At 34.5% G+C, this 23565-nt stretch overlaps 1 protein-coding gene across 5 annotated transcripts in view; it reads right to left on the reverse strand.

Moving 5' to 3' along the window:
* Positions 1 to 13109: 13109 nt before the first annotated feature.
* STXBP6 (syntaxin binding protein 6) overlaps positions 13110 to 23565 on the reverse strand; it is a 90133-nt gene continuing 79677 nt past the window's right edge. For 4 of the 5 annotated variants that reach the window (XM_085225137.1, XM_085225136.1, XM_085225139.1 and 1 more), the window contains 2 exons: positions 19164 to 19321; positions 13110 to 16545 (listed from right to left, as the gene is read on the reverse strand). In XM_085225137.1, coding sequence (XP_085081263.1) covers positions 16522 to 16545; positions 19164 to 19321 — 182 coding nt within the window. In that variant the 3' untranslated portion in view covers positions 13110 to 16521. Of the gene's footprint in view, positions 16546 to 19163; positions 19322 to 23565 lie in introns of those variants that run through there. The other variant, XR_014883607.1, reaches the window with a different exon arrangement.

A 23565-nucleotide genomic window follows, 5' to 3' on the forward strand; every position in this document is an offset into this window, starting at 1 on the left:
GGGCAGAATCACCTCCCTTGACCTGATGGTCATGCTTTTCCTGGTGCAAACCAGGATACAGTTCTCATTCTGGACTGCAAGCTCACACTGCTATCTTCCTTCAATCAGCACTTCCAAATCCTCAGGGCTGCTTTCAAGCCATTCTCTGCCCAACCTGTATTGTACTTGGGATTGTGCCAATTCAAATGCAGGACCTTACACTTGGCCTTGTTGAAATTCATGAGTTTGGCATGGCCCCATCACTCAAGCCTGTCCATGTCCCACTGGATAGAGCCCTTTCCCTCTAGACTGTCAGCTGCACCACTCAGCTTGGTATTGTCTGCAGACTTGCTGAGGGTGCACTGGATCTCACTGTTCATGTCACCTACAAAGATGTTAAATAACACTGGTCCCAATACTGATCACTAATTTCCACTTGGACACTGAGCCATTGATCGCAACTCATTGAATACAACCATCCAGCCAATTCCTTATCCAGCAAGTGGTCCATCCATCAAATCCATTTTTCTCCAATATGGCGACCAGGATGTCATGGGGGATAGTGTCAAGTGCTTTGCACAAAACCAGGTAGATGACGTCAGTTACTCTTCTTTTATCCACTGGTGCTGTAACTCCATCATAAAAGGCCTACAGTTTTGCCAGGCATGATTTGCCCTTGGAGAAGCCATGTTGGTTACCTCCCACCACCTCATCTTTTTTTGCCATGTACCTTCAGGAGGATCTGCTCCATGATCTTGCCAGGCATAGAGGTGAGGACTGACTGGCCTGCAGCGAAAAGAAAAAAAAACCTAATAATCTGTATTTAACAGTTAGTTTCTGCTTTTCTCAGCAAGGGACAGCATTTATAATCTATCTATCTATCTGTGTCAAACATTCCCTCAGAATTTGTCTTTTGTTTAATTAATATTCAGAAGAACTTTTTTTTTTGTTGTTTTTTTCCCTCTCATATGAAGGCTATGAGTATTGTCAGATTTCAAACTGTTGGAAATAGAAGTGCAACATTTCCTACAGGTATTCAGCCACGGTTTCTTCTCTGAAGTATACTGTTTAAAACAAATATTACTGTTGACTTGACTCAGGTTATTAACTTTAATGCCTTCCTTACATTTCTGACTATCAAAACTCTTTGTTTTCTGCATTCTTAGTAACTATTTAATGTAACTTCCAAAAAGCAACTAGGTACAGTCTTCCTCTTTATACTTTTACTCAGTTTCAGCTAAAGCTGGGTCAGCTGTCCTGGCTGTCACCTTCCATACTTCTTGTGAACCCCTAGTCTACTTGCTGAAAACACTGCTCAATCATAGCTGAAACACAGGTTTTAATCAGCACTGTTTTGGTCATACATCCAAAACACAGCACCATATAAGCTGCTCTAAAGAAAATTAACTTCATCCCAGTTCAGTTATACAGAAATCAATAAACTGATTTTCTCACGGACAAGTTTCAAGTTCTATTAGCAGTGAAGAAAAATGAATGATGATAAAATAAAAAAATATCTGCTTGGACTCTGATCCAGTTCAGCTTGATGCTCTGAGAAAAGAGCAGTGAAGGGGAGAGCTCCTTGCAAGAATGTTTTTTTTTTTTAGTCAGATTGCCTTTGTCTTCCAGGAGGAGGAAGAGAGAGAACCAAGGCCAGGAGGACAGGGAACAAGATGTGTTTTATCACTACTGAGATTGGGAAGACACTAAAATCTCAGCACACCAGATGGTGCTTGGGGAAGCTGTTCTGCTGCCATTGTGATTTTACTTTCTCTGCTGCTGCCTCAGGCAACTTTCTGTTTGGACTGGACCTACAGCTGCCCCTGCCTTAGCACATTGTTCCTTACAGGTTTTATGCCAGGTTTAGAAATTTCCCTTGGGAAAGGGAATATTATTATAATATAATATTATTATTTTATATTATTATATTAATATAATATTATTAATAATATTTTCAAGTTGTAAAACAAATTCAAAAAATCATTATTTTAAATAAAAATGCTTCTCTAGTCATAGAAAATGTCACTAATGCAACATTTAATTCAGTCATTAATTAAACAGTAATAAAAATATGATAAACTATATATAAGTACATAAAGAAGTGCCTGTGTTAAAAGGTATTTGCTAATTCTCATGTTGAATTTAAGATGGGAAATTCTCTGCTCTGAAGTTTTCTTTATTAGTTTTTAACCAAAAGTGATTTAAAATCTACACTGAAAAGAAGAAATATAACATCTTTATTGAATAAAGAATTAATATGTCAATTGACATAGAATCATATAGAAAAAGATTAATTGAGGATGTATCAACCATCTACAAATATTGCAAAACTTTTAGCAAAAAAACTCTACATATGTGCAAGAGAGTACAGGTATGGAAGAGATGAAAGAAATGAATATAATTTTTACTCATATACATCAAATAGAAATAGTATTACAGAATGATTCATTTGAAAGAAAAAAGTATGCTGACTACCAAAGAAAGAAACAAACTTCCAAAAAAAATGATTAATAGGTTTTAGACCTACCTTTCAAGGAAAATGATGGGACTAGTCATGGCTAATAATAGTATGTCTTGATAACTTATTTCTAGTGGAGTAACAGCTCAGAAAAAATCCTCAGGGCACATAAATTATGATCGTGATAACTGACTCAGTAATCAGAGTTTCTGATCATAGGGTTCAATGCACTTGGAGAAACTGGGGAAGTACTTGTAGCGGAAATATTAATCACAGCCTGAAGCAATGATTGAGCACCTGGTGGGAAGGCAGGCCAACCCAGGGGTGCTCAGGTGCATTGCATGCACCTGAGTAACCAGAAGGGGTGGACCCTGGCTCTAGCCCTTTCCATACCTCATCTAAGTGTTGGCAGTGGAGGTGAGGGTATATCTTATTGGAGATCCCTGCCTAACTGAGGCTTTTCACAGATAAGAAGCACTTTTCTTTCATTTCTGAGTTTGTGGGTGCTGCATTTGGGCTTGTTCTCATTTGCTGCAGTTAAAGGCTTTTCCACACTGCTATTATCATGGTACTTTCCATCTCATTGCACTACTACATTACACTACTGCACCTCTATCTACAATTTTCTTTCTGAAATTCAGTGAAATGAGTACTTGGCAAAAGTCTCTACTTCCTTTACACAGAATCTTTTGCTTTTCCACTAATTTATTACATCTTCATCACCTTTCTCTAATGTGATTCTCCAGTCCATCAGATGTCGTGAAAATAGCAAAAAATCCTAATTACAGCTAACATCTTATTCTGCTGGCTCAGAAACTTGACATAAAGTGAAACTTCAGGAGAAGGAAATTATTGTAGAAGCAGACCTATGTGAGTAATCTACAGCATATGCAATTCTATTATTTGCACTTATAATTCAATGAAACATACTGCATGCTCTTGGGAATGTTTTTCAGGTTGTTATATTCACAGCACTGATGTCCAACTAGAATGAGCTTCTCAGATTATCTCCATAACTAAGTTACTGATGCACAAGAGGGCAGTATGCCACAGGAAAATCTAGCTTTGAATTTATGAACTGCACTGTCACTGCTTCTAGCATTGAAATGCTTTGGAACTGGTGTAGTTATTTATTCCAAATCTAATCATTGAAACAATTTAATGAGCCCAAAATATGAGCAAATTAAACACATTTTCCTTTTTTTTTTTTTTTTTTTTTTTTCGTCTAGCTTTTACAGCTTCCAGATTATATAGGTTTTGTATATGTTATTTCATAGTATGGCATATAGGGAATTCTGCCACACATGACAGCATTTTTACATTGCTGCAAGTTTCAGCAGTGCATGAGAATGGCAACAATCAACTCAGCAGCATGGGTTGGATCCAATACTCCAAGGTCACCTTTTAGTAGCAATAGAAAAAATTCCAAAGGTTGGTTTTTGACTCCTCTAGAGTTTCAGAAAACATAAGAAAGGTTTGTAAAGAATGTTCTGACAGAATATTTTAACTTACCTGACCATTAAATAACTCTTCATTGTCCCCAGACAATAGGGGGAATGGATGTGTCATTCAATATGACACATTAATTTATGCCTTACTGAATCTTTAAGCATCCTAAGATACTATAGCATGTAATTATCACCATGTAGTCTATGCATCATTCTGTTTAAGACGTTGTGAACACCTCTGTGGTACAGTAATGGTTTTCTTCATACACCCACTTTCCTAGTATAAAAGCAGTTGGTTTTACAATGAATGTATCTTTGCTCATCTGGAGAGCATTATTCTAATGCTATTATGATTCTTTACTTTAAAGAAGCTTGGCAAACATTTTGCAACAGCATAATACAGCAAAATACATCAACGTTTCTAGTCAAGTCTGGAAGTCTTTTCTACTAAAGCCAGTGACATGTCAATACAGACTCATAGAATCATCAAACATAGACAGGTTTGTGTTAGAAGAGACCTTAAAATGCATCCAGTTCCAACCCCTGGTTGCGGTCAGGGCTGCTGACTGCTAGACCAGGTTCAGCAGAACCCGTCCAGCATAGCCTTGAATGCCTCCAGGGATGGGGCATTTCTGGAGTAACTTCTGCCAATGCCTCATCACCCTCTAAGTTTCCTCGTAATATCTAATCAAGTCTCCCCTCTTTTAGTTCATCCCTCTTTGTCCTATCACTATTAAACTGTGTAAAGAGTAGATCTGCTAAGTAGATGCAACATATTCCTTGCTTTATTCACAAAATTAGTTCTTGGTGTACTTGCCTGATCACAGATAGGGTTGGGGCAATTAGTAGGAAAGTTCTGTAAAGTTCATCAACATCTTTGCCTATTGGCAAAGCAACAGTGATCTTGGCTGTTATTTTTGCTGGATTTTCAGTTTCCAGAACTGAAAAATAGAAAATACCTCATTCACAAGGTACAGACAGTTAAGTAAATAGACTTTAACAAAAAGTTTGTTTATCTTGTACAGCCATCTCAACAAAAGTTTCCCCAATACACAGAATTCCACACACACACACACACACACACACACAAAATAAAAAGAAAAATGCTAGGTCAATGAAAACTTCAGTGGGGTTTCCGTGGAGCAATGAAAATCACTTTGCTTTGGAAATCAATCTTCACATCCGTTTGGATATGGGGGACTGTAGGTGACTTGCTCATTGTGTATTTCTTTAGTATTTTGTGGGTGTACTTATTTAATACTGGGTTATAGAGAAGGAAGCACTCCTATTTTTCACCTTTTTTCCCAGTAAATTTGTCATCTCCTATGTTTACGCAGTAAAAATTGAAATGAAACCAACAGATCTAGAGTGGGAAAGGAGAAAAAAAATGACTTGTTGAACTGAAGCTCATGTCGTTACTTGGTATCATTTCATTAACTCTATAACTATTCTGTTTCCCATGTATTCCAATACAAATGCCTATTATAAGCAATGCGTAAAATATTAGTGCAGTTCGCTAGCACTATTACTCATTTACACAAATACGTTTTATTGTTATTTTCAAAGATCTTCATGTTTCCAAGATTGTGTATTAAGTAAAAAATGATGAATTTGTACATAAATTAATTTTATTCATTCTACAGTATACATTGTTATCTATGTTGCTCCATGTAAATAGGAATAATAACTGCTCTTCTGACTTTATCTCCTGAAGATGTGAGTAGCATAAAACACACATGGAATTAAAAATCATTTTGATGGTGCCCATCAAAATCATCACAACAGATAGAAAGGTTCAATAAATTATCTTGGTGATTGTTACTGTCCATACATCCTCTTCTAAGTCCAGTGTGAAATGTAGATGAGATTTATTGGAGAGATACTCATACAATCCAAGGAAACTGGATAAAAATGCACACCTTTATAGGTCATAGTCTAGTACAATTTTTTTGTCTCTGAACGGACACAAACAAATACTTTATCAGTGGAATCTACCACAGAGAAAGATAAAAAAGTATAAAGAACAGGAAAAAATATCTGGTAAATGGAAACTTGGGAAATAAATATAAATTGTGTATATGATGAGTTGGAAATACATTGAATGAAGGAATAGAATGCTTTGTGGCCTTTTTTTTTTTTTTTTTTTTTTTTTCTGTTTTAAACAGGAAGTCTCAGGTGCCCAATAGCCATCAATTCATCTTACAAAGCATGAAATTGGTAGCGTGATGATTTTTAAAGGACAGTACAGACACTACTCTTCAATCTTTTTTCTTCCTTGATCCAAATCAGCTCAAGCACACTTCTAAGATACTTTCAGGACAGAAGTAACCAAACAACTTCCAATCATTTCTTATCCCTCTTTCTTAATGTCTGCATTTTCAGTGTATGTAAGGCTGGATGACAAGTTGAAGATCCCTATGTACATTCTCATATTCTTTTGTATGGTACTCACAAACCACTGAGTTCAATAAATAATACATTTGCCTTGAATGTTCTTTCTGCTACAATATTGACGTTCCATCTTTTATTTAAATTGCTTGGAATGTGTCATTAATATTCTTTGTTGTTGAGATTTTAGTAATCTCTTTCACTTCAAAATGCAATCTTAATATCTAAGTTTTTGAACCCAAAATCTTTTTGAGACTTGCCACACTGAACTCTTTATCAATAGAAAATACCAACTCTGTCTTCCTTTACTACTTTCAATAAGCCAGGTGCCTTGTCTGCTAGGTGTGCAGCACTGAAATTAAGCTATTTATAACTTTGATATTCTTTTGAATTGTGTTCCTGTAGTATTTCTATCAAAAGCATTTTTCAAAAGAAGTTAAAAGTAATGGCTCAAAATTCGGGTTGTTTGCTTTATTTAATTGGCAGGAATGATTAACTGTCCTTTGTGAATCTTTGCTTAGTATTTATGTACAGCATATTACATACATGCCACAGTTACCTCCAAAAATACAGAAAATATGAAAATCATGGTTCAGGTTATTAAAGAACACACTTCACACAGCAACTTGGTTTGACTTTTCAGTAGAAGGTCATTACTATTACTTCCTTAAACTGCATCCTGCACATGCTGATCAATCTGTCAGAATTCCTGCGTGTGCCCTTCAGTGCTGAACAGAACTAGAATGAAACAGAAAGGAAGTAATCAATAGTAGTTATGCACTATAGCAAGGTAAGGAGCCACATTATATACGAAGAATGTTTAGGGAAAAATAGCAAAATACCTCCTTTATAACTGGCTATAAATCTCACTTTAAAGGACAGTTAATACAGTGCTGTAATTCAGAAATAAATAGAACAAGTTGAATTCTGATGGAGAAACTGGAAGAAATTGATCTTTTATTATTTTTTTAGTAATTAATACAGTAAATACAATATATGAAAAATTAGAATGAAGTTAATGAGTGATAATTTATTCTTAACAAACAACTAGAATTTCTAAGTTAATCTTTGTATCATGACATTAGGCAAAAAAAAAAAAAAAAAAAAAAAAATCTTACATTGATAGCATAGCCCAAGGTTTTACAGTAAAGATTATCTAGCAAGAAAAAGCCCAGATTTCTCATTTCTTAGCAAAAGTTCTCTCTATGTTGTAACAGAGAAAAAAGAGAAGTGGGTCCTAGCTGTTATAGAACGTCATGAAGAAAACATCCATTTTACATGGAGAAGATGGCATTTTATAAGCCAAAGCAAAATACGTACTGAAACAAGTGATAAAGAAATGCATCTAAAACAGCATGACCATGAGATGAGTTGAAATTAAATAAATAAATAAATAAACAAATTTAAAGACTTGTATTGTATCATTACTTTTTTTTTTCTTAACTACAGATGACTTTTGCAACAGTTTATACATTAATTATTTGACTCAGGAGAGATACAGCTTTTTCAAAAACACATAAAAGACACTAGAATTGTCTAGCATATCTTTGGCAATTTTCAAAACAGCACTAAAAAAAGAGTACAGTGCAGCTGTTTATCAGTTTTAACTGCTTGAAGAGACAACTGTAATACTCTAATAAATCCACATATAAATTCACACTTTTTTTCCCCCAAGTCAGCAAGGATACAGCAGAAAATTTTCATTTTCTTTTTCAGAAAGAACAGTCATGTTTGAATGCCTGACTGAAGTGTTCCATGCTCCAGATATTATTACTACCTTGCAGTAATACAAAGTAAGTGACAAAAAAATCTTTGCTCTTCCTGGAGTCACCATTTTTCAGAGCAATTGTCAACTATGCAGTTACTGATATTTATTAGTAAACTTGACTTCCAGAAATTCCTTTTCCTGATAACTTGAGGAAAACAAACCAAACCAAACCAAACAAAAAACAACTGGATTAGTATAGTTGGAGAAGTATAGGAGGAAAAAAATTCTATTTGACCTCACCAATTAGTTCTACATAGGGGTAAAATTTTCTAACCCTGGTTACGGTTGCATGGTCTTTGAGTCTTGCTTCAGGAAATAGTGAAATCAAAAGTAACAGTTTGACTCGTACGAATTATGAAATTTTTATCACATTACTAGACATAGATCCAACTGTTTGTTTTCCGAACAAATACTCTCAGTTACAATATTCTAAGAAATTTTTCTCATTCTTTGACAGCTGGCTAGATCAAGTAACTTCATCTTTCATTTGCTGAGATAAAAATAAGAAATTGGAGTACAAAATGTCTCAGAAAAATGCATATTTTCATGTGAAAAAATAAGTCATTTTTAGAACCATATTTCATATTAGAAATCTGATGCACTGACGGTATGTTTTATGCAGTTGTGTGCATATGTGTAACAAAATCTGTGTTTTCATTTTGTGCACCTGTGAATTCTTTTCCTTTCCATACAAAGACATGAACAGGTGATAGGTGGGTGTGAATGAGTCTTGTAGAAGCTCACAGTCAGTTTTAAGCTCTGGGGACAGTATATGAGTGAGAGTTATTTATATATATAAGTTGTTATTTTCATAGAAAACTGTGAATATACAACTATGGAGATTGGAATAAAAAGCTGTCTAAAACAGATCAAAACAAATCCCCCACACAGAGGCTCCCTCATGCTGATGTCATTCCAGCATTGTTTTGTTTGTAAATTCATTGAGATATTACATTAATCCAAATTTGTCTGAAACTGACTGCAGTGATTAATTATCACTACAAACTGATCCATTAAGACACATTGATTACCCTGCCTTGAGTGTCATTTAAAAAATCTATGTATTGCTCATCATAACTTTAATTCTCCTGATTTAAAATTGGCTTTGGAATAGAAATCAAGAAAAAGCCATTCAATAGGTATATCTGGCAACAAGTATTTCCATATATTGAAGTGGGTTTTCTACCTTGATTAATTAGAATGTGGTTTTTACACTCTGCATATGTTCTAATTTTTTTTTTTTAATAAAAGTACATAAAGTACCAATAGATTTTTCTTTATTTTAGTGGCTTCATATTAAATGTATGGCAGTCTTTCTGGACAGCCTGCTAATTTCCATAAATACAATTTTGAGACAGCTAATGTGCTGTCTGAGCCTCACAGAAATCACAGAACCAAAGGTGGGACTATGGATTCTGCTACAAAATGATGGCGTACAATTCCATGGTCTATCCATCAGCAGGATTTAAGAAAAGACTACTTTTCTTAAATCTTTTGTGGTTTTGTGTGGTTGAATGTGGGTGTTCAATGTAGCTCCAGTGTTAGAAGAAGGATTTTCAGTATTCTGTCTGAATTTCATTTTTTCTATGTGTCTAAGGATAATGAGAAAGAAACAGTAGAAGCAATTAAGTTGCAGATTTGGCAGGAACCTGTAACTCTACATAGCATTTTTTGACAAAGCATAAAAATTGTCTAGGAAGTCTAAGCTTATGCAAACAAGGCTACATCTGAGCTGATATAAAGCAACCTTTACTTATTATCACTGCCTAGATCGTTCTGCTCAGCACTCTTTGGAGATTCCAACCAATCATTCTCTTCATTCCTTTCAATTTGAAAAAATAAAACACTTTATTACTACCCATTCCCCAGACTTTTCCATCATTGTTTTACACTGACTTCCTTGGAATGAAAAATCCTGAAGCTACTTTCCTTAGACAGTTATTCCCCAAGTAAATTGCAAGTGTGATTAGTCGCATCAGGGAAATCTAGAAATCTGTCTTGCATAATACCAGTCTGCTTCTTTACAGTCTTTGAAATAGAAAAGGACAAAATTTAAACTCTATATAACAAATATTAATTCCTGTCTTGTTTAATACAGTGTTTGATTGGAACTTGCTAACACTACCCTAGATTGGTAAGTCATTTCAGGCATATAGTTAGTAGTATGAGCTAATCTTACAATGTAAACATACAGAAACTGATGTCAAAGAAATAATAAGAATAATAAAATAGAAAATAAGAGACTCATGTCATTCAAGTAGTAAAAGTTTTACAAAATTCAGAATGAAAAAATTCCAGATTTGGTGAAAGAAAATGCTGAAAGGTATTCACATAATCCCACTACAGGACAAGGAAACTTGGCAGAGTTCCTTGGCAAAGTACTAACACTGCAAAGATGTGTTTTGTATGGAAAAGATGGCCAAAGATTAGTGTTTTGTGTTTTTGATGGGTGAGAATAAGTGTAACCCAAATGAAAGGAAAAATAAACCCTCTGACACTAGATTAGCATTTTATTAAGAAGGAAAAAGTTGCTTGCAGCTTAGTATATGCAACCTGAAAATGGTCCAGTTCTTGTAATTATGAGTGCATCAGAGAATAGTTCCACGCTGTTTGTTAGAGAATGATGATTTATTCAATGTTATAGAATGAGCTTTCTCCCCTTCCATATTTGTAAATTTTCTGCATTATCTTAGGAAATCTAACATTGCATAACTGCCTTATTTCTCTCTTGGCAATCATGAATCACACTGTTTTCAGTCTGTCACATCATCCCTCAAACAGGGTTTTGCAGTCCTTTCAGGGCCATTGTTTTACAGTAAATCCAGTAAATCCTCATTTCTTCAAAATAACTACATCACTGTCTGTGATATGAATTGTTCAGCTAATCTCACAGAATATTAATATTTTTTAATTTTTTTAATTTTTTCTTGAATTATATCTTCCATGCTTATTAGAAGGGAGGGTTCACGTGCCTCTAAAGGGCATTTTTTAATGAAAGTTGACAATAACAGTGCATTCTGTGTTGGTCTGACACACAGATGCTTTTGTTCCTTACACTAAACTAGCAACTGTAAGAGTTGCTTGAGCACAAGAGAGCAGCCAGTTTTTCCTTACAGCTGCTGAGGCCTGTGAACAACAAAAGGGACGTACAGAGCATTCCCTCAAATACTTTAAACTGGGTTCCTTCATTGCAGTAATACAAATGTTTTTAGCCTGAGAGCTGAGAGCTTCTTCCAGAGCTTGTAAAACTCGAGCAGATAAGTGATGCTTTCTCAGCCCAGCTTTTCTCTAGTGTTGCTACCTCTTGGACTCTCTCCCTAAGAAAGATTTTGCCACAAGTTGAGTTTCACAGACAGTGTACACTGTGCACTATCAAAGAGATTATATTGCTGGAGCAGGATGAAAAAAAGTGTGCTTGCAAGAAGTCTACTTTTGTTTCTGATTCTTTCACCACAAAGATAAATATAACATTTATAATTATGACATATTGTACTTGGAATAAGGAGATCTGGGTTTTACAGTTCCAGATCTCTAATTTATAGTAAAACAATGGACAGGAATAGAACACTTACCTCTGTAAGGTTAATGTGTATGTGAAATAAAGTTGATGTTTCTCTTTGAATTCTTGTTACTGAAGGGTGAAAAAATGCTATGAAGGCTGCTCTGAAAGTAACATCTCCTGTTTTATTGAGCTGGCTGGTGAAAAACAATGTTTTGTAGCTGAGAATTCACTCTACCAAAATGTGTTCTCATAATCTTTGTATCTGTTGTAGTTTCCATGGAAATAAATAGGAGGCATTACTTTCTGAGCAACCTACATACATTCAAGATAGATGATTCTTCCTTAAATTTGCTAAAGGCTTTTTTTCCAAAGTGAAGCTGTAATAACACAAGGTATCTATGTGGGTAGCCCAGCACTATGATCTTCTGACTTTTATTAAATCTTGTCCTCCCAAATCCTTTCAGACCTTCTGAAATACTTTAACTTTGGCCTCGTTGAGTGTTTTCATTTTATGTGCATATCTATACCTTCTTCTAGTACATATCTATACCTTCTTCACCTACAAACACTAACAGGCTACATCCAATAACGCAACAGGAGGTTTTAAACACCAAAAGGACAAGGGAGGGCAAAAGATGTTACTACGTGATGGTCTTAAAATATGAGAGGTTAACCGTGGAGCTATCTCTCTGGATGAGGGAGTTGCAAGTGAGATAATAGGACAGAAAATTGTTATTGAATATGGGAAGACTGTACAAAAGCAGGAAAAAGGAAAGACAGCCAGAGTTGTAGAGGAAGCCACAAATAACCTCGTACATTTACTGTGTCACACAAAAACAGAGGGGAGGATCCTATGAAGCATCACCAGTCAAGGAATGTGAAAACATATCCTTCCTCTTTCCACCTCCTTTTCCTCTGATAGTGCCATTGCAATATAAAACAGTGTTATATTAAAATCACTTCTACTGAGGTCTCTAATATAAGTTAATTAGCAACAACTAACAGTTTACAATGCTTTCCCCATGAGTGCATGCTAAGAGGAATGAAACCTTGTCTGGCAGATAAATGGTAACTATCTCAACCATTTGTCTTACAATCCTGTATGTACAGCTATTATTTCAGTTAGACACTGGCAGCTCTACAATTGTTTATAGTCTCAGTGAAGAATAGTACCTGACAAGCTGTTTGAGTGCTCCGCTTCTTAGCAGACCTATTTCCAGCTTGTCTGAAATGCTGAAAAACAGCACATGGGAAAGCAACAAAAACAGATATCCAGATGACCTAGGGTACTCATTTCTCCATACATACTTTTTAAAAACTACTCAGGAACACTCTAAAGAAATTTTGCAACAAAAAGCTGGTTAAATCACACATGGTACCCCAGTGACTTGTGAGAAAACACCAATCACACTAATCACTACCACTGCTGTTCTTTTCCCTGGGCACTGTTTGGCTCACTTGAGCTTAGTGAATACCAAGTAGGTTTTACTCATATCCGCTCACCAGCGTAAGTGATTTTTATGAAAAATACTAAGATTCAGAAAAGAGTCAGTGTGGTAAAACTGATTTTAAAAATGTTCAAACAATGAACCAAATATTTTTTATTCTTGCAGGATACATTTACAATAATGAGCTGCATTACACTAGATGAATTACAATAGGAATTATTAAAAAAATGCTCGTCTGATTAATATCTGTTCTGATCCACCAGAGAACTATTTCTTTTACTGCAAGTTTCATTCAGCTTGGACATCAAGCATGTATATGACATTGAATAGCAGATAGACGACAAACATTCTAGCAATTTTTTTTCCTAAAAATGTACTTCAATCATTTGATTATATTTGACTACAGGGCATTTTGAGATTAGGATCTTAGAACCCCAAGGTATTATTAAAAAAAAAAAAAAAGTGATAGCGGCAGAGTCAGTTCATACTTGATATAATTCTACAAGCAGCCCTCATTTTAATATATGGAGTTGCTTCTATGTGTTTATAGAACATCACCCTCATAGTTTTGTATTCCCATAACTCAAGGTGAATTTCTTTTGTAGACTGGTGAAAGAAAGCAATAACAATTTGTGAGTAAGCATTTTAAAGCAAACAGACAAAATAAACAATTATTTTTATCCTGTATCATTTAGGTAGAATAATTACTTGTGTTAAGCAGGGTCTGAAATGTCCTTCTACTTAATTCCCATTACTTTTTAAGGAATTATTATCACAGTATTCTTTATAAAAACAGATTTCATCATTCCAGTGAACACTAGAAGAACTACATTTCAGCAGAACTGAACAAAAAGTTAGAGTAAGAAGAAAGAGAGCGTTATTTACAAATCATTTGTTTTTCAAGTAGACAACAAAAATAATCCAAGGACAGTTTTGTTTTGACCACATTTTAAGTATTTAATGACCAAAAAAAAAAAAAAAAGAAAAAGGATTTCCAATAATTACACAAGAGTGCAGGTCCCACTTTTTGTTTTCCCAGAATGGCACAAAATTGCTACATCTCTGAGAACTTTTGAGGAATTGGTTACATAGATACCAGCAACTATTACAATTTTGGTAAATCATAGGAAAACCTACCAACATTTCAGGAGCACATTTTTGTTAATATTTCACATAATGCACAACTTTTTCTAGACTCAAAAATAGTCTTTTAAGACAGAATTTGCAGCACAGCAGTTTCAACTATAACAATGATTATTTTTTTCTTTGCAGAACTTTAAAAAGATAAACTATTGATGTTGTTACAATTTACAAATACATTCTTTTATTTGAAACATTAACCTGAATTATAGTATATGTTATGTACATCACTATTTAATAATACTATGTTGTATATGCTACAAACTGATTTCCAGGAGCAAATTGCAATGCTATAAGATTTATCTATGTATGGACATTTATACACCTCTTTTTTTTTTTTTTTTTTTGTTTTCTTTTTCTACAAACTACCAAATCTAGTAGTTAAACGAACAGCAAGAAGAAGGTGAATACATAAATAACCCTTTTTCCTTCATTTGGTAACACTATGTTACTTAGAATTTTGATAGTAAATGGCTTTTTATGGCTGGATAAAAGTCCTGAGTTATGATACATAACACAATACTATTAACTGGAGAATATACAAAAAAATCCTGAAGAACTGTCATTGGGATTAAAGCAGTGTTTTAGAGCAGTTGAACTCACAAAAGATCTGGAACTTAGCAGTGCAACTGTGACCTTGACCTTTTCAGCAGAAATTCATGTAAAATCTGAAAATCTATTTATATCTGAATTTGGACAATTCTTATCAATTTAATGATGCTAAATCTGTATAAATGATTGTATGGTACTACATAGATGACAACTATATGCCTTCTGTCAGTTTTCAGTGTACAGTTAAATAACAAGCATCATAGAAAACAGCTTAAATTATTTAAAAAATAGATGTACATTTTGAATGTAGCTATAAGAATGTCATGTCTTAAAGTTTTCCTAAAGACAAATATCTTTTTATAACATGAGTATTTCCAAGACAGAACTTCAGTTACATCAGCTTGTGGTAATTAAAGTATTCTTAATTTTGACAGAAGATTTTATCTTTTGTCAAGCACTGCTTGGAGGACTTTAGATTGTTTAAAGTGTCATTAACAATGGAAATATCTTATTCTACATTGAAAATGAAAACCAAAGTGCATTCATTTAATGCCAGCTCTCTGGCTCTCCAGTAAGATGAGGACAAAAGTTTCTGAGGTGCATTGCTTTTAAAGTGCATGCATCTCCAGAAGATGAAGACTGAAATTTCTGCCAAGATTTCTGTTTCTTAATTTGAGAAGCATGTTTGAATGTTATAAAAATATTAAAAAACAGCTTTAAGGAAAAAAAAGAGTAACCTGTTTATCTTTGTAAAAGAATATAATACGAATATTGCATACAGTGAATACAGAATGAAGTAGGGAGTCACACTTCCGGTGGTAATGTACACTGAAAACTGATGCTCAAACTAAAGGTATGATTTTACTATACCAATACACACTTTTTAAAAGCATCTATTTTAAAAATCAGATGATCAACTAAGAAGAAGATAATTCTTATCAATTTTCTGAAAAGTATTCCCTAAATTTTTTTCTGTAACATTCATGAATAACCAATGACATGGAAAACAGTGCGTTCTCTTTTACATCCCTCTTTAACTAGAGAAGCACAGGTAAAAAATAATATGAGATGATTTTACACCAGATTGCTAGACACTAGATTATTTTTGAGGCACAGCTATATGTATAGATTTATCATTCTCTTTTTTCCTCAATTTTGAAACATCACACATACATTCACTGTATGTTTCTTTCATTTTTCTCTTCAAAGAATCCATCTGGAAGTTAAAATAGAAATATTCAAAATGCAGCACTGGAAACAGATTCCCCTATGAAATTCAGATACGACCTTCGGAATGCTGGTGTTGGCACATGCAAAACTGGGTAGGCTAAACAAGTTTTCTGTTTCCCAAGGCAATATCCTACACCACAGTTAAATCCTCATGTGTTTAATTCCAACATTCATATTCTGCTGATGCTTCATAAATTCAAGAAATGTGTACCCCTTCTTTGGATTTTATTTCTGCATGCATGTCTGCACTTAGTTAAAATATTCTTCTATGCAATACCAGGAAGGAGTACTGGGGAAGAATATTACTGTTTTAATCCAGATCAACTTCGTCAGCTTTGGTCCAGCTCCCCTGTACGCTTTAGCTCCTGTAATAAACAGAAATAGAGGTACAAAGTACTGCAAGATTGTGTCGCAGTATTACAAAAGAGAAACAAAATGTAAGTCAAAAAGGTAGAAAAGCAACATCTTTTCCTGCACGGAAACTGAAAGAATGCATCTCCACTGAACTGGAAGGAAAAAAAACACACACAAGTCTTCATCTCCTGCAAAAATTGCTGAACCTAGGCTTTTCAGTTTCTTTCGAGAATATTTCAACTTCGGGCAGTATCTCAGCATTTGTGCTTCATTGCAAGCTGAAAAGAAAAAAAAAAGAAAAATGAAATAAGGATTTATTTGCTTTCAGAGCTGTGTTTCCCAGTGTTCTATTATTTTGCTTTACATGATGATGGCTGTGTGTATAAGCAAGAGCCTAGAAATGGAGGCACACGTAATAAAAGTAATACCAAATTATTTGATTAAGTCCAATGTGTAATTCTATACAGGTAATTTAAACAGTTGTTCAGCAGCTCTGCCATTACACAATGATGAAAAAGGATTGTCTTTCTGCCTTTGCAATTACTGAATATTTCAATTCCAAGTAATAAAAAATGGACTGAAATCTGGTAATAAGAGGGATAAGGCAAAGCTAAAGCAAGATGAATGCCATATAAAAACTGCAGAAAAACTGATTTTGCCAAATCAAGTAAAGAACTTTGTTTTAAATTTCATATAATATAAAAATGATATCTGTAGATAACAGCATGCTGCAGAAAGATGAGATGATTGAACCCTCTAGGAAGCTATTTAGAAAGCAAAATCAGTACATGCAGTTAAAATTTCCTAATTTCCTGACAGTGATCAATAAATGACTCAAACTGAAGTGATAGAAACCTTTTATACTCAAGCACTATTTTTGAAAACTCTGGTTTGTAGAGACATACTGGATTAAATTTCAACATATAAAAAGTTCAACTCAACACCCTAAAAATCAGAGATTTTTCAGGAAAATTATACTTTAGTAAGCAAATCTGACAGCAAATATTTTTATACAGAATCTGACCTTCTGTGTAGTCACCAGCATAGGCAATTTTTCAGAGAGAAAGAAGGTTAAAAAAAAAAACTATCACGAGGAGAATTTGATAGTTACCCTGAACTAAGTTCAAGACTTTACGTAAGTCAGCCCACTCTGTATAGTATACTGGTGCTGGTGCAAACTAGTTTTTTTTTTTTTCAGCCATCAAGTGACTAAGATATGTTTTAAACAAGCTAGAAAGATCACTCCCGTGCCTTGAATCTTCTACCATCTGCATGATATTGCATATATCTTAAAATAGCTTGAGACATAGCCAAAGTAACATCCAGACATGCACAAATTAAGCTGTAAGAGAAATTCTTATTCAGTCATAATACTATAGTGATGAAATTAATTATGGGCTGACAATTTTAATTTTTATTCTTTACTGAAGGCAACCTTTAGCTGTTGTAAGGCAATCAAAACAAAAACTCTGATTTGCTTAAAATTGTTCTCCATTTCTGCCAAAAATCAAGTCTTCCTAATAAAATACACTGCTGGGTAGCTGTCTACGCATTTTTGTGAAATAACAGATGCAGAATTGCAGAACTACTGCACCTCTTATATGCAATTTAAGGTTTAGGGAAACAATACAGAAAATATTTTAAGAAAAAATATTGCAAAAACCATATTATATTTAATAAGACTTATCCTTGCATTCAAAAAGATGACAATTATTTTTTTGAGGAAGTTGCTCTGTGTTCATGACTGTGTAAGAGAGAAATTTGTATAGATCTGAAAAGGAACAATCCAAGATTTCTAGCACTAACGTACTAGAAATGTAATACTAATTACTAGAAATGTAATAAAGAATCATAAAATTACTGAAGTTGGAAAAGACCACTAAGACAATCTAGTCTGTCAACCCATTACCACTATTATCCACTGTTCCTTAGTGCCACATCCACTTTCCTTCAAAACCTCCAGTGGTTACTCCACCACTTTGCTGAGCAGCCTATTCCAATGCACTACCACTCTGTGAGAAGAAATGCTTCCTAATATCCAACTTGTGCATCCTCTGGCGCAACTCATCCTAAAGGATTGTTTGGCATATATACAATAAAGCCAAAAGCCTTTTATCCACCAAGATGTAGGCCAGTTTCTTTCTTTTACGATGAAAACCAGACTCATGCAACAAGTACATAGGTTTTGGAAGCCCAAGGAAGATGTGCTAAAAGGCAAAAAATTTATATTCTTAGTACTAACTAGAATTATATAAGTGCTTTAAAGTGGAGATAGTGAAATTAATCTGACCAAAAATACCATGTCTTAATTTAGCATTAGCTACCAGTACATCAAACAAGTTACTTTTTTCTGAGTTATAAGTACCTTTTTTTTGTAATTACTGGGATGGAAATAATTGGATAATACAACTGTAACCCTTTATCTTAAGGTCTGATCTCTTCTCCAAGGAGTTTGGCTACAGATCCATGCACAGAAGAAGTTAAAAAGCAGAAATCACTAAAATAAGGAACAGTTACAAAGAATCACAGAATCCTTAGAGTTGGAAGGGATCTCATGTGGTTCACCTGGGCCCACTGTCAAGCCTGTCTAAGATCCCTTTGGATGGCATCCTGTCCTTCTGGTGTGTCGACTGCACCCCACAGCCTGGTGTCATCAGCAAACTTGGTGAGGGTGCACTCAACACCACAGTCAATGTCATTGATGAAGATATTAAAGAGTATTCCTCCCAGCACCGACCCCTGAGGGACAGAACTTATCTCCAATGAGTGAGATAGTGAGAAAGCAAAGAGATCATAAACAGTGACTGACTGCAATTCTTTCAAGACCTTCCTACCCTCTCAATAAAGGAATGTATGACTTTTACCTACTGAGAACCTTATTCTACCAAAATCTTACCTTGTGTGCAGTTTCTGCAAACTGCTGAGCACTGTTTTTCAGTTCCTCCGTCTTTTCTTCTGCTCGACCTAGTCTTTCACCACGCTCATTCAAAGCCTGACTTGCCTTCTGTACTGCACTTGTCACACTGTCCGCAGCTGAATGGAGTATACTGTTTCCTGCAATATCAAAATAAACAGTTAGAACACACACACACACACACATATATATATGCATATGTTTTGCATTAAATTCAAGTGCTTTAATTTATAATGTCCTAGAGTGAATGCGTCATTTGCCACTTTATCATCTAGTCACATTTTGGATAGTGGGATTAGTTATGGTAATCAGTGAAACCATATTACTTGTAAGCTATAAAAAAACACCATACTACATTGTAATACTTGGAGAGTATAAGGAAGCAGTGGACACAGGTTAACTATGAGTTGTTTTTTTAGCCTTATACTCTTATATTATTTCAGAAACTTACTCTAATGAATCACAACTTCTTTCAAACACTCTCATCTTAATATAGAGTAACTTTTTTTGAAACAGTCACACTGTTTCACGGAATAATAAAATGGTTTGGGTTGGAAGGGACCTTTAAGATCATCTAGTTCTGCTATTGTTAGGGATATCTCCCTCTAGACCAGTTACTCAAAGCCCTGTCCAGCCTGGCCTTGAATAGAAGGGAGCAACCACAACCTCTCTGAGCAGCCTGTTTCAGTACCTCACCACTCTCACAGTAAAGAACTTCCCCCTGACATGCAGCCTAAATCTTCACTCCCTCAACTTCAAACCGTTTCCCCTTGTCCTGCAGTTGTCAACCCTTTCACAGAGTTGATTCCCCTCCTGTTTGTAGGCTCCCTTGAGGTATTGAAATGCTGCAATGAGGTCACCCCACAGCCTTCTTTTCTCCAAGCTGAACAAGTCCAGTTCCCTCATCCTGTCTTCATAGGGGAGGTGCTCCAGTCCCCTGATCATCTTCGTGGCCCTCCTTTGGACCCTCTCCAACAGCTCTCTGTCTTTTTTGTACTGGGGGCTCCACACTAGGACGCAGTATTCCAGATGGGGCACAAGAGCAGAGTAGAGGGGGATAAAACAGAAGAGCTTATTCTCTTTGGTGGAGGAATTGCTGAAGAATGTTTATGATATGTACTACATTACAAACTGAAAACTCCTCACACAGTGTTGCACATTTTAAATATGAACTAGTATATATTAAAATACACATATGACAAAAATGTGCATTCTGCCCTTTTACCTTTTCAGCAAAAGGACTAGTAAAATATCGGCTTTCTCCAAATTGTTGGTATGAGAATTCTGTGATATCTTCTAATAGAACTGCAAAAGCTTTAAAATTTTAATCTACATTACAATAATTACTTGTCCAGACATCTACAAAGTCACTGTGAGAGACAGAAAATCAATACAGGTAGAGTAGGTAAAGTATTAACTACTGGGCACATCATCAGTGCTACTTTTCTGAACTGCTTCTGAATATTGTATTCGCACAGTCTCTTCACAGCATTAAACACAAATATATAACATTTAAATTCTTTATGCTGGTAAAGGTATAAAATTAGCTCAACAGCAATTTGAACATTCAAATTGAAAATTGAGCAGCACAGTAAATTTTTGTTATAACAGAGTTTGCTGTTCTTATGGACATATAAAGACAGCTTTAAATCAACACAAACCAACTGCCTTTACTATCAATCTGAGAGGTATGACTACTTAAGAATAACCACAGGTTAACAAAACCCAAACACTACAATGAATGATTATTTTGCTACTAGTTTCATTAGGAAAATCAAGAACAAAAGATTCATTGAGTCTAACCAAGCAGATAATACCTTTTTCCTTAGAAACAGCAAACAAACACTGAATAGTGAAACCAGAGCTTGCTCCAGATAGCCTACGAAACAACAGTGCAAACTACACACATATAAACTCTTGAGAAAAATAACCACCTTGCAATTTTGATTAACTAAACCAGAACTATTATCACAATATGAAGGTATGGAAGGGACCCGACAATCTACCATATACTGATTCGTGGAAGATGAAATACCAATCTGAGACCTCCTGATAATATGTCTATCAATATTGCTAATGCTACACACATTAGTAATTAAAAATTAAATGTGTATAAGATATGGAACATCTACAGAATTCTTTGTTTTTGCACAGAACAAAGTAACAGCATTTAGAAAATAAAATTGGTACTATAACTAAAGACATGAATATCTAAGAATATTGTGAGCTGCAATTTCTTAAGACATAAGTGGAAGTTCATCTTTTCCAGCAGTCTCTGTTTAGCCTCTGAGAAGTTTGGTTATAAAATCAATCAAATCACTGTGTATGTTTTCTTACTTCAAAGTTTCTCAGTCAGTTGCTACTTTGTTCATAGCTTGCTTGTTTAAAGCCAGTTCCACTAATTTTCTTGGAAGCTTATTTTGGCTTTTGTTCAGGTCATATTTCCTGTAAACAGGCATACTAGGCAATACTGCATTGGAAATAGTTTCCCTTTTTTTTTTTTTTTTGTGGAGTGATTTAAGGCCTCTTGTACCTCTTGTACAAATCAGTGCTGGTTTTCTGTGATAAGACTTTTTAAAAGCTCTCAACTCTGCCTGTTGCTTTGTGCAGACAGAAAATGTCCACTGAATTCAAGTGAAGCAAAGTATATGGAGAATTTCATAAAACTCATAATCATCTAAAGCCTTAAAACTTGTTGGAGAATAGAAGTTAACAGATTGCTGACCTGAAATGTAGGCAAACAAAGAAACAAACAATCCTATACTGTATATGAGCAACACAGAAACTCATATCTAAGTAGTCCACTGAATTCCATCAGTTTATTTCTAGAGCACACATAGGTGGTTTCTGATATGATTGACTATGCTTTGTTCTTACATTAGTATCTCTAACTAGTAACATTTGTACTAGATTGACTGGAGAAACATTCCTATGAACTGCATTGCTATCACATAAAATTCTTCCTATAAAATGCAAAACTTTCAAGCTGTTTTACAGGAATTGATTACCAACATTCCAAATTTTTGGACAAGTTAGTTCTGTGACTGAACACCAAAACTGCCTGAACTGCACCTACTGAGAAGAAAATATTTAAATTTATTTCAACCAATTTGAAATAAATTTATTTCAACAACCAAAGTGGCACAGAACCACTTTAAAAAAATACATAAAATAAACAAGTAGACATGCAAAAACTGCCATTAACTTTTTTGCCCTTCCTCTTTATAAAGATTTCAGGACTTCTAATGATCTTCAGGTCAGATGCAGAATTTGCTCAACATAAAGCTTTCAACAACTTCTCACATAACGTCTTGGGAAAGATTTTGTAACATTTGCAAGAGGAGAAAAACACCAAAAAACTGGTACGGGTGAACTGATGTTCTCAAATAAACTTGAACAGAGAGTAGAAAAGTTTTCATAATTTACCATTTTATGAAACTGCTCTTTTATTAAGAGCAAAACAGAGCTTTTTATTTTTTTTTAATGTAGTAGTATTTGCTGACTTACAAAGTGGAGCAAATAAATACTGCCAGATAACATAGGAAAAGTATGTATTCAGACTATGATCTAAAATAGCATGTTAATGTTAATTTCTAATATAAGCAAAATGTGTACGTTTATGTCAATTTTGATACAAAACTATCAAGAAGGATACTGGGTTTAATTCAGTATTTTTCAACAAAAAATTTGCTATTAAAAACGCAGAAACATACTACAAATTTATTTTCAGTTGCTCAAATGATTGGCTTAAAGAGATAGAAAAATTTATGTATGTATTAATAGCTATGATATTTTGTCTTATCTGAAATTGTCTTCTCATCTGAAAAGGAATTTAACATTCAGATTTTCAGATCAATTAATAGCTATGCAGTTTTCAGTAATCCTTTTTTTAAACTTTATTTTATTTTTTAAGCAAATCAGACATTTTGTTTTGAATTTTTGCTGCAGAACTTAAACTTCTGGAATTAAACTCTTCTTTTTCCTTAGAAAATTCAGTTAATGACTTGTGTAATTATACATAATGCGTCAAGTCCAAAGGTGCAGAAACAGTGGAAGGGCAGCTGTCTTTGTATGAGTGCTTTAGACCAGTTATCCTGGAGGACTTCCTGATGAAGAGACACTGAAGAAACAACATTTTCCAGGAAGCACTGAAGCTCCTGCCAACTTCATTTTTAAGTTTTGGTTCTTATGATAACAAACTATTTCAGAGAATACATAAAAAAGTGCATTCTTAATCCAGCATACAGAGTACCTGAAAGATATACAGACTCTATCATCAATCAACATGGAAATCAATCGATTTAATGAACTAATTTGTGTCCTGAGATACCATTATTGTTTGCATGATTTGTTTTAACATACATTCATAAAAAAATTCATCACA

The sequence above is a fragment of the Meleagris gallopavo genome, chromosome 5, assembly GCF_905368555.1.
Source record: "Meleagris gallopavo chromosome 5, MGAL_WU_HG_1.1, whole genome shotgun sequence".
Lineage (NCBI taxonomy): Eukaryota > Metazoa > Chordata > Aves > Galliformes > Phasianidae > Meleagris > Meleagris gallopavo.